This window comes from Dicentrarchus labrax, unplaced genomic scaffold, assembly GCF_905237075.1.
Source record: "Dicentrarchus labrax unplaced genomic scaffold, dlabrax2021, whole genome shotgun sequence".
NCBI classification, from domain to species: Eukaryota; Metazoa; Chordata; class Actinopteri; family Moronidae; genus Dicentrarchus; species Dicentrarchus labrax.
In genome coordinates, this window is record NW_026136716.1 from 1,409,169 (window position 1) to 1,424,353 (window position 15,185).

At 39.3% G+C, this 15,185-nt stretch overlaps 1 protein-coding gene across 1 annotated transcript; it reads right to left on the reverse strand.

Moving 5' to 3' along the window:
* Nucleotides 1-2,770: 2,770 nt before the first annotated feature.
* Nucleotides 2,771-14,690, reverse strand: LOC127378314 (uncharacterized). The gene is made up of 19 exons (XM_051426924.1): nucleotides 14,549-14,690; nucleotides 13,179-13,244; nucleotides 12,550-12,650; nucleotides 11,695-11,910; nucleotides 11,446-11,517; nucleotides 10,508-10,601; nucleotides 10,262-10,394; nucleotides 9,221-9,467; nucleotides 8,492-8,636; nucleotides 8,266-8,365; nucleotides 8,110-8,172; nucleotides 7,782-7,987; nucleotides 6,298-6,429; nucleotides 5,598-5,785; nucleotides 5,209-5,357; nucleotides 4,856-5,101; nucleotides 4,608-4,770; nucleotides 4,391-4,476; nucleotides 2,771-3,933 (listed from the first exon to the last, which is right to left on the reverse strand). Exons 2-19 carry the CDS (start codon nucleotides 13,213-13,215, stop codon nucleotides 3,930-3,932), a joined length of 2,382 nt encoding a protein of 793 aa, XP_051282884.1. The 5' UTR covers nucleotides 13,216-13,244; nucleotides 14,549-14,690; the 3' UTR covers nucleotides 2,771-3,929.
* Nucleotides 14,691-15,185: the final 495 nt, after the last annotated feature.

The following is a 15,185-nucleotide window of genomic DNA, read 5'->3' on the forward strand; positions in this document are numbered from 1 at the left end:
CTTAACTTGATTCTGAATATTATCAAGCAGTCAAGCAATAAAAAAAATTAAATTTACAATAGGTTATAGAAAATGTTGATGTATAACTCATCAGCGCTTTAAGAACACCTGAGACACTGTTACATCCAGCAACTTTGTTGTTTGGTTAAACATTTTTAAATTTTTATCAGAATCAGAATCAGATATAGGTACTTTAATAATCCCGTGGGGAAATTACTACAAGAGGAGAGGGGAGGAGAAAAAAGCAGACTCTGCTCCTGTAGGGGAGTACAGTGTGGGACATAGTCAATATTGTAGTTTTGTGATCCTTTCAGGGATTCTTTTCCTATCATTTAGTAAACTGACTGCTTAGGTGACACATTTTATGGATGATTTAATATTATATTAAAAACTTTACAATGAACCCACATAGTGAAATCAGTAACAGAGCATTTACATGTACTTTTTAGAGTAGTCATATGTTCAGATTCAGCAGCTGCGTTACAAAGTATTCAGTCAGGACAAACGACTAGAGATGATTTACTATATGTATCAATGTTCACTTCTGTTGGATACCAGCTCATGTAGGGATGTGCAGATTGATGCTTGTAGAAGGTTGAGTATGGTGGAGATGGTGAATAAACAAAATCTGGTTAAAATTAGTTTATTAATATATTTAATTGTGTGTGTGTGTGTGTGTGTGTGTGTGTGTGTGTGTGTGTGTGTGTGTGTGTGTGTGTGTGTGTGGAGATGATGTATGACAGAAAACTTGGAAAAGATATACTTCCTTTTATCGAAAAGTAAACTACTGCAGCTGTATTGTCACTTCGAACAACCAAATATCTGACTGTTATGAATCTCAAGCTTGGAGAGCTACGGTTTAATTTAAGATCACTAAAGTATTATTCATCCCTGTCTGCCAGCAGCCTGGTGTTCAGTTTTCTGCTCTTTCAGTTTTATTCTTTACTTTCACAGACTTTCCTTTTCAGAGAGTTTATTCACAAAGCCAGACATAAATCATAATAACGCTGCAAAGTTTGCCCGATTTTCTCCCTATCCAAGGTTGAAGTTTGGGCCGGGGTCATTATCAGTTCTCGCTCCCTCAACCATCAGATTTTACTTCCCCAGCCGCAGGAGCAGCAGGATAACACGGCAAAAACATGTATCTTGACTTAATAGTGCTTTACACGGGAAGAACACTCTAAAAGTTGTTGTAAATTCCTGTATTCCCTTGTGTCACATCCCTACAGGGACCATTTTCCTCTTTCCCAGACTAAAGGATCAGTCTGTCAGAGTAATCCAACATTTCACTGACACAGGTGTGAACATGTTGGGAAGTGGAAATCAGTTTGCATATTATTGATATTCGATTATCTTCATTTTGCGTTACCTACAATCGTTTACCTCGCCTTTAATAATGCCTGACCAAGGTGATCTGTAGAGAATATAGTTTGCATTCATGTCTTCAAAGTTTCCATCTTAAATAATAGTCCAAACTTTAAAAATAACTTAAATTCATTTTGTTGTCCCATAGCGGAGGATTAATATGGATAAAAAACATTTCTTTCAGCTACTTAGGTTAATCTAATTTTAATTTTATTTACTAGCTTCTGAAGATTTATGTGCCTATATATACGTGTAAGCTAGTTAGCTGGATTGTGTGTTTGCTAAAATTGGGCGTAAAGTACAAGTCCGGAGCACTGAGGAGAAAAAGAAGAGGACGAATCTTCAGTTGTTCCCTCTGAAACGTCTTCTCGCTGTCAACAACTCAACCGTCCACGTCCGGATACTGTCCTGCTAATGTTAGCTCCTCTGGTAGCCGAGCGAAAGAAAACGTTTGTAGACATTTCATTTATTTAAACATTTAAAATGGATCTCTAATTTTTTCTGGATTCAAACTGACAGCTGCTGGATGAAAACATCAGTGGTAAGTTGATTCATAGATGCCGTTCTTATTCATAACGCTGTGTTTTATGTGGTAGACCACCACGTGTGCTGGGTATTGTATTATTGTAGTCGCTTTTTGTATTTTATTTACACGTTTCTACAGACAAATATTGATTTTTATTTTTCAATACCTTCCATGTCATGTGACCAAGAAGCTCAAAATCAGTGCAGAATTATATAACTGCACTCCACAACTGCGATACACCTCTTTTAATACGTGTTCAGCGCTTTTTGTATTTTATATTATTTATATGGGAAAATCTTTTCCTTTTAATACCATTTTGTTCATTTTTGTGAAAGCAACTAAATGAAATTGTTGTTTTTTTTAATTTTAGATTTAAGATCTAAAGCTTCAAAGACCTGAACACAGCCTTTATTGACAGAGCCTTCACTCTCCGATAAACAGCCCTGTCCTGCATTAGAAAAGTTCAAACAACCAAAGAGCTCATTGAACAAGGAGAGGAAACTGATTCTGTCCAAAAAGAAGCTGATTAATTATTGTTGAAATTATTACTGAAAAAAACACACTTCATTATTCACTAATTCACTGTTTGGACTCATTGGACAGTTTATCAGTTGTTCTCCACTGTTATTGATTTGCACTGAATATAATATGACAACAACATGTCACTCAATGATAGAAAAGGGCTCCCTAAAAGAAAAGGTTGGGAACCAGTGACATGGACAGTCTCAAGGATGTAAATAAAAAAGTGAAGAACATTTCTTTAATGATTTGATGTTCTGAAGATCAATATCTAACTCTGGACTTACTCACACACACTCACACACCAATCTAAAGCAAACAGGTTTTGATGAATGAATTAATAAATGATTCAGAATCATGTTTGTATTCTCCCACTTCCTTTATTACATTTTTTTGGTTTTTAATATGCTAATAGTAATAGTACAACAGCACGTCTCAGTGTAATCAATCTTCATTCACAGTTACTTCAATCTACTAATAAACACCATTTTAATGTGGCGTATTTTCCTTCCACTGGATCTCTAAACCTTCTTGCTGCAAAGCTTCTTTCAGCTGAGCCTGACAGACTTCTTTTAACTTCATGTCACCAAAACACAGAACTTTCTGCATTCACGAGGTAGCATTTAGGCTGTGTACAGTTAAAGTAGGCGGTTAACATCATAGTGAAGAAGAAATTATATATGTTTTATAAAAGAGCCCACAGTACCAGGAAGTAGTGCATGTAGTAAATAAAACCCTGTAAACCTCCATTACCGTAAAACTTCAATTAATAGCCGGCCTTTATTTGGGACAGGCTTCTATATGGGACAGGCCTTTAAACGAGACAGGCCTTTAAACAGGACAGGCCTCTACACTGTAAATAAACACAGTAGAGTTTTTTTATAGTTACGGTAAAAGGAGTTTAGTACTGTTGGTTTTACAGTCACACCAGTTTTTACCATCAAAAGCAACAGTTTTGCCACATGAAAATACCGTATGATCGTAGTGAGATATGGTATATTTGTGGTTTTCTGTGTAATTTACAGTCTGTAATATAAAAAAGTACTTTACTCTGTATAAACTCCTTTTTAAAATGGCGTGTCGAATTGGGAACCTGCTTTTAATCAAAGTTTTACGGTATTTTTCTTCATTGCACACTTCACTTCTATTATTATTATTTCACCAAAGATTTTGTTCCACTCTCATTATTAATTGGCCTGAATCATTGGATTGACTCAGCACCAATTCTGCAGAAATAACATGATCCTTCACAGGTGGATCCAATGAAGATCAGTGTTATGATAATTATATCATATTTCACAGCAACAGTAAAAACACATGAACAAAAACCCAGACCTTAATTAACCGACGTGAACAACTATCCTGTCCGAAACACGTTCTATATAATGTTATATGTCTTGTTTTATATGAAGAGTAGCTGCTACCTTAGTGCAGCTACTCGGGAATAAAGAACTTCAAACATTGTTTCATAACCAGCGAGCTTTCAGGCTCCTCATTGGGATGAAGGTTGAGTCAGGAATCATCTGAGAAGACAACCAAACAAAACAGGAATTAGTCATGATTTATACTCTGATGGAGATTTTTCTGTTTCTGCACAGAAAATATCAAAGTCTGATCGTCAGATTACCAATAAATTAACTGATCACATTCCTGCTACTGACACTTTAGATTTTAATGCCCTGTGAACTTTCCTCTATAGCGCCAACCACAGGACAAACTTTACATATTGAGCACCAAGAAAAGCAAAATCATTAGTATGATCAAATCAACTCTGACCTAAAGAACAAATGAATTTGTTAAAAAAAAGGAAATAAACTGAGTAAAGTGTGAGTGCTCTTCCTCTGATGCCCTCTTAAATAATTTAAATGTTTATGAAAGGCACTTAATTCTGATTAAAGACACACTTAAGATCAATCTTTAACTGTGAGCGGCTTTATACACAGCCATGTAATTAATGAGAAGGGAGATGTCTTTACCTACTTAGTCCAGGTCATAGAGATGAGGGCTGGGTTTCCATCGGCATATTTGGACCTGAGAGATCTGCGCTTCCTGAGACCTCCACAGCTCTGTCAGACAGGGGATGGTTTGATTTGTTCAATATGCTGATGATACTTCTGTATTCATGCAGTACCTCTACTTGAGTATTTTTACATTGTCATATTACTACTTTTTACTCGAGTATTTCCTCCCTGCTTACCGGAGCACAGGCATTGCTCTGTGTGAGGCACAGCTCCAGTTTGCAGTGCAGGTAGATGTCACCGGTTTTCCCAGAGAACTCGAACATGTTGAAAGAGAAGCCGTTGGACGTTCCCACTCCGTTTCCCTCAGTCATCACCGTCTTGTCAGCAGCGTTCGGGCATCTGCTCAGAAACAGGAAACGGACATGATGACATCAGCAGCAGTAGAGCCTCCGACAAAGTCACAGTTTTTTTGTGTTTTTCTCACCCGTTTTTGACAAGGTCGTATCGCAGGGTCCCATTGGGTGAGGAGTCGTTGGATGCCCAGCAGGAGTCGGTGACCACGGTGACTATGTTGTTGTCCAGCCCATCTGTCTTCAGCTCCACCCAGATCTTCTGGTTCAGCCCGACCTCAGTGTTTGCGTTGACGAGGTTCTTGTGGCCGGAGTCGTTGTAGGCGTTCATCGTCACAGTGTAATTCCAAACTCCAGATACAATCTGCTTCACCACAGAGCTGAAGAGCACGGACACACACACTTCAGCTGTCTTTAACTTCAACTACAACAGGATTCAGTCGGCACATGAACAACCAGGTGAAGCTCAGCGCCCCCCCACACACACCTGTCTTTGATCTTGAAGGACACACTCTTGACTTCTGGCACGGCGTAGAGGCAGGAGAAGTCAATCGCTACCTGGTCGTTGCGGGTGATGATGCCGGAGGCGTTCGCCATCATGACGGTGTTCTTGTAGAGGACTTGGCTGTTGTTTTTCTAGATTGAGACAGGAACACAGACATGTTTTCAGCTTCATTTAATCACAGCGATCAAATTCTTCTCATATTCACCTGTGATTTTTACAGTCCTGACTGAGAAAAAAGTCTTTGTCATCCAGCTGGTAATTCAAACGTGTCTTTCTGTCATAAATAAAGAAAACCAGTGGAAAATGTCCTCCCTGTATTGAACCAAAGGTTGAGTTTACAGTTTGTGCCCGTGCTGGAGGACAATACCCACCATAACCTCCGCCCCGCAGGCGTTGCTGCTGTTGAAGCTGAAAGTCACCATGTGGGTCTTGCTGTCTATGTGACCTGTGCAGTTCTGGTCCTTGAGGTGTAAGGCAGAGTAGTCGATGCCTTTGTCCGTCAGCAGACAACCAGCCAGAGTGAGAGTGGCCGAGTTCTGCGTGCAGACTGTCGGCTCGCCTGAACAGCAGGACAAAGTAGTCAAACAGTCACCACTTTAATATGGATTTATTCATCCTGCAGCAGCTGGTTCGTGCTAATGTTATCTTCTTAACTGACATTAGACTGGAGAGGCCCGACAGGCTCTGCACCAAACCACAAAACCCAAAACCCAAAACCGCTGTGCCTCTGCCAGATGTTTCCAGAACTAAAATCATCTTTGGACATATCAGCAGCTGGTTTATGAGTTACCTGCTCTTCTGTTTTCTGTCATTGGCTTTGTTTGCCTTCCTCTGGAGAACACTTTGTACAATTAAAATGAACTCTATAAATATAATGAAAAACATCCAATTCAGCTCCCGAGCTAACTGATATAAAATTCCCTGCTAGTCTGTAAAACAGTTCAAACTTTACAGGTTATAGCTCCAAAAACTTGTAGAGAATTTATTTCAAAACAACAAACATTAAAAAGTGTCTCATAACAGGATAAAATCTAGAAAATGTTTTTTCATGTGACGGTTGTGGCACAGTACCTAAAGAGTTTGTTGAGTTGTACTTGGCAGCGAAAATGGCCCGACAGAGGCAGCTGGTCGAACCGAGCTTCTCACCGCAGAATTCATGAGCACTGCAGTCCTGATCCTGACAGGAGGCCTGAGGGACAGCAGCTACAGACAGACAGACAGACAGACAGACAGACAGACAGACAGACAGACACATGAGGCTCACTATCAAATAAAGGACGAATGACTGTTCATGTAAACAAGTTTGTGATGCACTTTTTACTGGACAACAAAAATCCAAAATACTCCACTGGTCCAGGAACAGTGAAACATTTTTAATGAACTAACTGATTTTTTTATACTCGACTTCCTTCTGCTTTTATTTGACAGCTATAGCTACCTTTTCAGGTAAACATGACAAATACAAAACATGTGATTCTATAGTTATAGATTCAGTACAAAGGTATGTGTATAATAGCTCTCTAGAGCAGCAGACACTAAAGTGCTTCACAAAAACAGAGCACTAGTTATATAAAAGAAGATCAAATGTATTAAACATTTAAATTGAACATTGAAATGCATCAGTGATAATTATTCATTCTGCACAGTGAATACTTTTACCATCTGTACCTTTTTGTTGATCATACTGCAGTATTTACGTAGCAGTCATTTATTATTGGGTGGCACTTAACTCCCTCCACAGTTTTCATCGTCCAAAAACGTCATTCAAATGTCAAAATATTCAACTCATTCAGGAATCGGGTTACTATTACTTTTCTCTTTCATACTTTTCAAAACATTCCAGGTTTTCTGGCATTTTTCCCCGTTCATCCTTATGGACGCAATGTTCGAAATTCAACAAGAAACCTTCAAACCCACTGATCTCCAACCTCTTCCCACACATTCATACATTCACAAAGAAACTATTCAAACTTTCTCCCATTATCACCGTGGCAACCTTTCATTGGGGTTGGGAGCACACAGCTGATTGAGATGAGCTAATTAGGGCAGACAAGTATTTTTCAAACTTTAAACTCGTGATTAGTGTTTCTCACTTTACCAGCTACAATATTTCTTCAGCTTCCTCAATACGATACAAATTAAAGCCAGTAATTCAGTTTAGCGTCAACCTTTGAACAGCCAATTTATTAAGGAACTGCCTTCTCTAGTTGTTGTTGTTGTTTCTTATGTAAAGGGCCTTAATACCATTACTGATGCTCTAAATTGTACATTGAATGAAATAAACGTCATGTCAAATTTTAACTGAAGTTTTGAGTTGAATGTAGCTAAACAAATATATACTGCACAGAATTTGTATACGAGTATATGTATACCATATACATTTTACCCACATTCTGACTTTGCTCCAGTATTAAAATTGATGGTTGTGTTTCTGTCAATAATTCTACTTTCTCTGTCCTGTATGATTAGGATTTGTTTCAGCCTGGAACAGCAGGAGGAAACCAATACGGTTTTATTTTGTCTTATGAAACATTGAAGTGAAATGACGCTCTTACAGCAGCTGGCGTTTGACCTCCAGTTCCCCACTGTAATGGTCACTTTCAGGCGGCAGGACTCGGCGTAAGCCTCCAAAAACTGGCACTTGTTGAGGCCGTCCACCGCTGGATATTTGCACAGAGTGTTTGTGCAGGCGGTTACGAAGGGCTCGGGGTCAGAGTGGTTGTGGCAAACAGTGAAGGGGGCCTGCTTTATGAGATTGCAGCTGGGAGGAAGAATGACAGTCAATTAGCAGGTTTCTGAACAGTATCGTGTAGGAACGTATGATAAAGATGACTCGTTCCTGTTCTGAAGATGATAGGAAGGTTTTGATTGGTCAGTTCTTACTATTCAGTTGTGCGGGTGCAGTTGATCGAGCTGTCAGCGGTTTGGTTGTGCAGAGTCTCGCAGCTAGGAGGCGACAAACAGCACGGGACATTCAATTAGAAACCAATGCTGCATTAATAAACAGGTTATATCAGTTTGGTTGAGACTGAGTTTTACCTGGCTGCACTGTCATTAGAGGACTTGGCTGCACTCAGGGTGAAGTTCTGACTGGAATTAGCGGGGTTGCCACACAAGCCCTCCATAGCTCCAAAATGTCCTGGTCGATGTCAGGAGGCAATTAAAGACAAATAAAAGAACTTCCATCAGTAAGCTCAGCTGTCACTCTTCAACATGAACAACTTTGAAATGACACAGATATTTTGTCCAGATAGGATTTCTGTACCTGTCACATGTGCAGTGTTGCCATCAAAAAAGACTGTGGCGTTGATGGAAGGAATCTTGGCAGTAACTCCAGTCTGGTTCTTCGAGAGCTCCACCCCGTGAACCACCTGACCCGTGGCGTTGAGCGTTAGCGTTTGTTGACCATCCTACATCACAGCAGATAGGCAACATGAGGGAAACACTGGCTGAAATAACACAAACACACACCAACATGTGCTTTGCATGGGTGCTTGTTCCAACTTAAAGAAGGATTTTTCAATCTTTAGTTTAGGTAACACCAGCACATTTGAACTCCGATTGTCTCCTCTTATCACTCACAGCGAGAACAACACTTTCAATAGTGTTTACTGGCAGAACAACAAAACAAAGAACATGCTGAAAAAGTAACGTATGACAGAAGTGACGAATGAGAACATTAGTAAAAATAATCTGAATGTTCCTGTTGCACCAACGTTCATTAGACGCAGCTATCCATCCAGCCCAGGTTAAAACCTCAAATAGCACCGCATCGTAATTCTGTGCAACTATTTTATTACACTTGAGTAAATAGGATCACATTATATTGTGATATTTAAAATGTTCCACCACCACACCTGTCTTGAACTACATCAACACAAGTAACTCCTGGCCTGTAATGATCATCAGTGATTGATCAAACAAAGAGGATGGAAGGAGGATTTATGAGTCCATAAATAGGCTGTTAGTCTTTGGATGGATTGTGGCAGCTTACCCGGACTCTTCCACCTTGCTCCAGATAGATTTTGACACTTGACCCATTCAGGGACAGTATCAAGTGGTCCAAAAACGCCACATCTTGGCGGCGTCGCTCACGGAAACCCGCCAGTAGGTTGAAGGCTGAGCTTCCTAGAGGCTTCATCAGACTGTATACGCAGCGATCAGGGACAGAGTGGACTCTGCTGGAGAAATCGATGATGCTGGAGGCAGTCACAGTGCACACGTCAGCGGGTTTTACGCACCTGATGGAGAAGGAAAGGGATAGATATTCTGTCTTTTTATTACTGAGATAAAAAGACCTCTAAGAAAGAAAGGTGTTTTATTCTATGAAGATGACATTTCCAGTTAATATAACTTTGAGGAAAATGAATCCTCACTAGAGTGACAGGACGATGTGTATTAACTTAACTAAAAGCAGAGGGCACTGCTATTGTGACAAAGACAAATACAAACCTAACCACAGATACCATACAAAGGATCTGAAAAATCCCTCAGTGACCTTAGATTAAATAAAACCTCTGTGGGGGGGCCCTGGTAGCTCAACTACAGAGCTGGAGCTCCATGTACCATGAGTCCATGCTGCAGCAGGCCATGGGTTCAACTCCCTCCCCTATCTCCTCTTTCCTGTCACTCTACAGCTGCCACTATCGATTAAAGACAATAAAAGCCTCCAAGAGTATATAAAAATAGAAAATCTCTAGATCTTGAGACAGTCATTGGATAGAAAAATGCTGTATATATATATGTAGTTATTATTTTTATTCTAATTATTATAAATGGTGTAAAAGACGTCTTTGTTGTGAAAAAGAGCAGAAAAAAATCAATATACTATATACAGTTAGTCAATGAATCAATAAGGTGATTGACAATGAATTGGTTCCCTCTTCTCAAAAGACTTGAAAACATCATCCTCAGTTTCTGGCTACATTAGCCGCTACTAGCATAAAACACCTGACTCTCCAAAAGAACGGTCAGCAGTCGAGTTGCATTGTGGGAAATGTAGTCAGCAGGCTTTGAAGGATGAAATCATACTTACATGTTATTGCCGATGCAAGACTCCTCTGATCCACATGTACTGACACTGACTCCAGATGATTCAACTGAACAGACCAATTGGGAGCAGGTTTCTGAGCTGTTGAACATTATTTCTCCAGTCTTAAAACTGGTGTCTGGGAGGTGATAGGAGGTTTATGAAATTAATTTAACATTAAACTGGTGTACAAAACGTAAAGGAGAGGAAATAACAATATATCAGATGGAAATAAACATCTAAATTGCCTACTTTGGTTTCTGCAGCCGCTTATGTCCAAAAAAAAAGAAGTATTATTCTTCAGCACTGAGTCCACAGTGGAGTTATCGACCGTCATATTCACAGACTAGAGAAGGAATAGACAAAATTCAAGGTTAATAATGTAATACTGTACTAACTCTGAGTGACTTCAGTTCCCCTTTTTATACATGTATAAATATTTGTCTCCAGTTTCAGGCCCGAGCATGAATCAGAATCAGATTTGTGCTGTTCATCTTATGTGGACATAAATACCCTAAAAATAGAAGCTGAGTGTCATTGTCACTGTTCATTTAAAATACTACAGAGCCAATACGACATAAATGTGTCACTGCATTACTGTTACTTCACTGCAGTGTTTATGAGCAATGAGGAACTGTTTCAAACTAAAGTTCTATGTTGTTAATGGTCCGTCAGGATGCCCCAGTTTGTACCTGTCATACATTACCATTACATGGGATAATTACCCAGCAACCATTGTAAACCCAGAAGGTCCAGAACCCACTGCATAACAAAATAGACTGTTTAACTCATTTCAACAGTTGCCATGTGTTCTTAACACATTGTTTAGTATGTAGAAACACTGGAAAGAAACATCATCACATTTGAATTAAATAGATGATGAAGTCTTGAAGTCTGACAGCTATCTGTTGTCAGAAATGTTTGAGGGTTCTTGTTAAAGGACCTTCTGGGCTCATTTTTAGGAACATTGGCTGCTTGGGTCACACAGTGAGTCACACTGTGTTGGTAATACATGAGAGGAACCAACTGGGTCTACTCTCAGGGACCAGATTCTATAAAATCCAGTGGTGAACTTCAGGCTGAAAGTCTGAAATCACATCCTTCATTTGGTTTAAGGACAAAAGTTGCCACAGTAACAGACTCGGGCTAATCTCTGAGACCAAACGTCCATATGCCTTACATATACTTACAATAGTAGGGAGGCTAAACTTTAGACTGCAAAGCACAGCCGCTTGTTGTCCAGCTTGGTATAAGTATACTCCCTGAAAACATAAACAGAAAAGATACAAAACATATTAGGAAATATTTTATATATATATTTATTTTATATTTTACAAATAAACTTTGATTTGAATTTCCCTTTGCCAATCAATGTCTTTGAAATTTGTACAAAAGGCTGAACAGTAAATCAATTAATCATATTAATGATGATAACTTACCATCTTGGTTGAGCCAGTTTTATTTTCTTTAAGGGTCAACTCTACTCTGCACTGTGACACGCTCTTTATGCTTGGCAGGTTGAATGTAATGTTTGTTGTACTAACAGAAACCACCATGGTTGCTGTGTCAGAACCACCATTCGATATGTGAATACAGTCGCTTCCATTTGAGCCTTTGAAACAAAGTGCAGTAGAAACGTTGGGTGTCTGCTCCACCTGCAGAGAAAAAAAACATACATGAATGAGTCTGAGGTGAATTCAGGTCGGTGGGGACATCCAAACGTTTTCCTCATTGTGGTGTAAAAGGGTTCAGTCCAACAGGTCCTCGTACGTAAACTACAAATGGGACGGTTTCTGACCCGTATGAGCAGTTCTGCATTAGAGAGAAGAGAGCTCACAGTGAACTGGGGGAAATAATTGGACATTTGTGGACAATATTGGGTTCCATAACAAATCTGAACCATCAGGAGATTATTACCACTGTCGGATACAACGGAAGAAAGTTCTCTTTAAATATATAATGATTGCAATTTGAAATACTGGATAGTTTTACTCTTTGAGGCTGATATGAGGATATGAATGTGCTAATGCTCTGATTTATGGCTCTGTTATTTCCTTATCATTTCCTTTAAAGATATATGTGTCGTTTTAGTCGGCTCAGTAATCTGTGTTGAGTTTGATTACTAGAGTGACAGAGGGGATTATTTCCCAGAATGTCATTAAACTATGTGTTAAACATTCACTGAAATCTGTATTCAATATAGCTAACAGTGGCTAGCAGTCAAACAGTCTGTTAGATATTAACAGTAGATGGAGAGACGGGCCTTTTCTCAAACATGGTTTAATTTGACTCACAGTCAGCGCTGTGTAATTGCGTCCATAATAGTTGATCGGACAGTTGGGGAAGTTCAGTTCTGTCACAGCAGACAGAGAGAAGTCGACCTGGCTGGCAGCAACTACAGTGTGAATTTAAAAGGAAAAGAAATGAGAGACATCATACATCAATCTATCAAGACCAACTTTCTTTCTTTGCAATTCACACCTCCAACTTAAAATGACATTTATCAGTGCAATGAATTCTGGGAGTAAAAGTCTGAATGAATGAAATCAATATTTAGAAGATATTTTCCTTCAGTGTGAATGACAACATGAGGGGATTTATTTTATTCATAAATCTCTTCAGTGTATGAAACTAAATGGTCCCAACTTGATTCCTTGTGTTGATTAAAAGGAGTCCCAACCCTTATTGATTTGGACTGATTTCATGGATGAGCATATGTTATTAAAGATTTATCATTCAGGTACATTTTGTATTTGAAACAGAGAAATCTGCCATTAAACCCCACAGTCACACTGTAATGTCGGTATATAATGTGTAAAATAAAACCTCCCGTAGAGCCTGCAGCATGTTGGCTCATCAGCTAACGCCTTTAAAATAAAGGTTAGATAGTAAAGCACTTTAAACTTTCCAATGGCTCTCTTACCTGCCAGCAGGAGGAGCAGCGCACTCAGCTTCCCCATGATGGATCCCCGGCAGGAAAGTGTCTGAGCTGGGAGAGATACAGTTCACACAGTGCAGTGTAAGGGATGGTGCTCAGGGTTCGCTTCATAAAGCATTTAATGCCTTTCCTGCTGCACAGGGTTATTAAAAACACAGTCTACTGTATCTAAAATCCATTAAATTAACTCTGACTGATTACTTGGATTTGTAGCTTATTCACCAACTGCAAAAGGATCCACATGAACTCTGTTAGATGAGGCCCATGCAGTTGCATAAATGAATATAGATCCAATGATCACTATAGATCAGTGTTTTTCATTTGTGTTTTTCATCCTTTAACTTGCTATCGGCCCAGTACCCCTGACTAGTGAAATGTCTATAAAGAGGTACAATAGAGCACTGTGGCATCAGAGTCTCACTTATTAAATAAAAACTGGAATTGAAACACTTAAATACTACATTTCATCAAATTCACAGCCAGTTTCTTGTCATCGTCCAGTAACACTAAGACGGCATTGAATTTGCATTGAACTGCAGATTTTTGAAAGGTTGCACATTTTACTGAGAAACTGAGGTTGAGCTTCACTGAGGATCTTTGTCATCCTCGGTGGCAGGAGGCAACTCTTTTCCACAGGTTTTACTGCAGTTAACAATTGCATTGAAAGGATTGCATTTACAGTTTTAATTGAACTCATTATAGTATAATTATTTAATGAATTTATGTACTATTTTATGAATGATTGTACTGATATTCTTTAAATGAACATTTAAAAACCAATGTCCTGCAGTACTCCAAAGTGCCCCTAGGGGAGAAACACTGCTGTAGATTGTGAATGCAGTCACATTAGAGGCCATAACTCCCACTGAGTACGTTATTATGAGCGGCAGCAGCACAAGTAGTATTTCATTTGACATATTGGGAAGTTGTGTCTGATTTTTACTTTTATCCTCCAGTGAACACATTTTACATTCTGTTTGTTTTACACTCCTTTCCTGTATCAGTAGTTGACAGTTTCACCACAAATATAACAAGATTAAATTATCAACATGAAACCAAATAAATGTGAATGTGAATCATAAAAATGTCTGCCATACACGTAGCTTTACCACAGCTTTGTAAAATGTGTCACGAAGTGATCTGACACTGAAGGTGAGTTTATTCACCGTGTTGGAGCTCACAGACTAAAAGCTTTGTCTTCTTAATAAGGAGCTAACAGATCAGACATAAACTGTGGACAAGTGATCGTTATCAACTGAATATTCTTTTCCAAATCATTTCAACAGGTTGTGCAGTTTTTTCCTTAAAAAGTCACTGCTGAAGTCCCCATGAGAGAGGAGAGGAGCTTGTCTTACCGTCTGGAGGTTGGCTGGAGCAGCAGGAGATGAAGCTTTGCAGATGGAGGTCGGTGTTGAACCCTTCTGGATGTTGCAGCTCTTGGGCTGATGTTGCTGCTGTCTGTCTCCATCTGCCTCTTTTTATACTCAGGTGTTTGTGCGTCACGCCCCTGAAGATGGAAACATTGACGTTCCTGAAGTTTTACATTCTCAAGAAATTTAGAGTCCCCAAACTGGCTTTTTGTGACCTGAAGCAGTTTGTTGGGTAACTTCAGCTTTTCTCAGAAATTATTTGTAAAAGAATGCATTAAGTGACTGTTGTTAACCCATGAATGTCCACACACACACACACACACACACACACACACACACACACACACACACACACACACACACACACACACACACACACACACACACACACACACACACACACAATGATCTATTATTATACCTTAACTAACATTTAACCAACAGACAAAAGATAAGATTAAAAGATAATTCATTTTTGATATATTTTGGGGGTTTTATAGTCCCTGTAATCGATAGAGAGAGCTGTAGAGTGACAGGGAGGTGACACGCAGCAAAGGGCCTCAGGTCGGAGTCCGACCCCTGACCGCTGCAACAAGAGCTCAGTTCTGGCACATGGGTACAG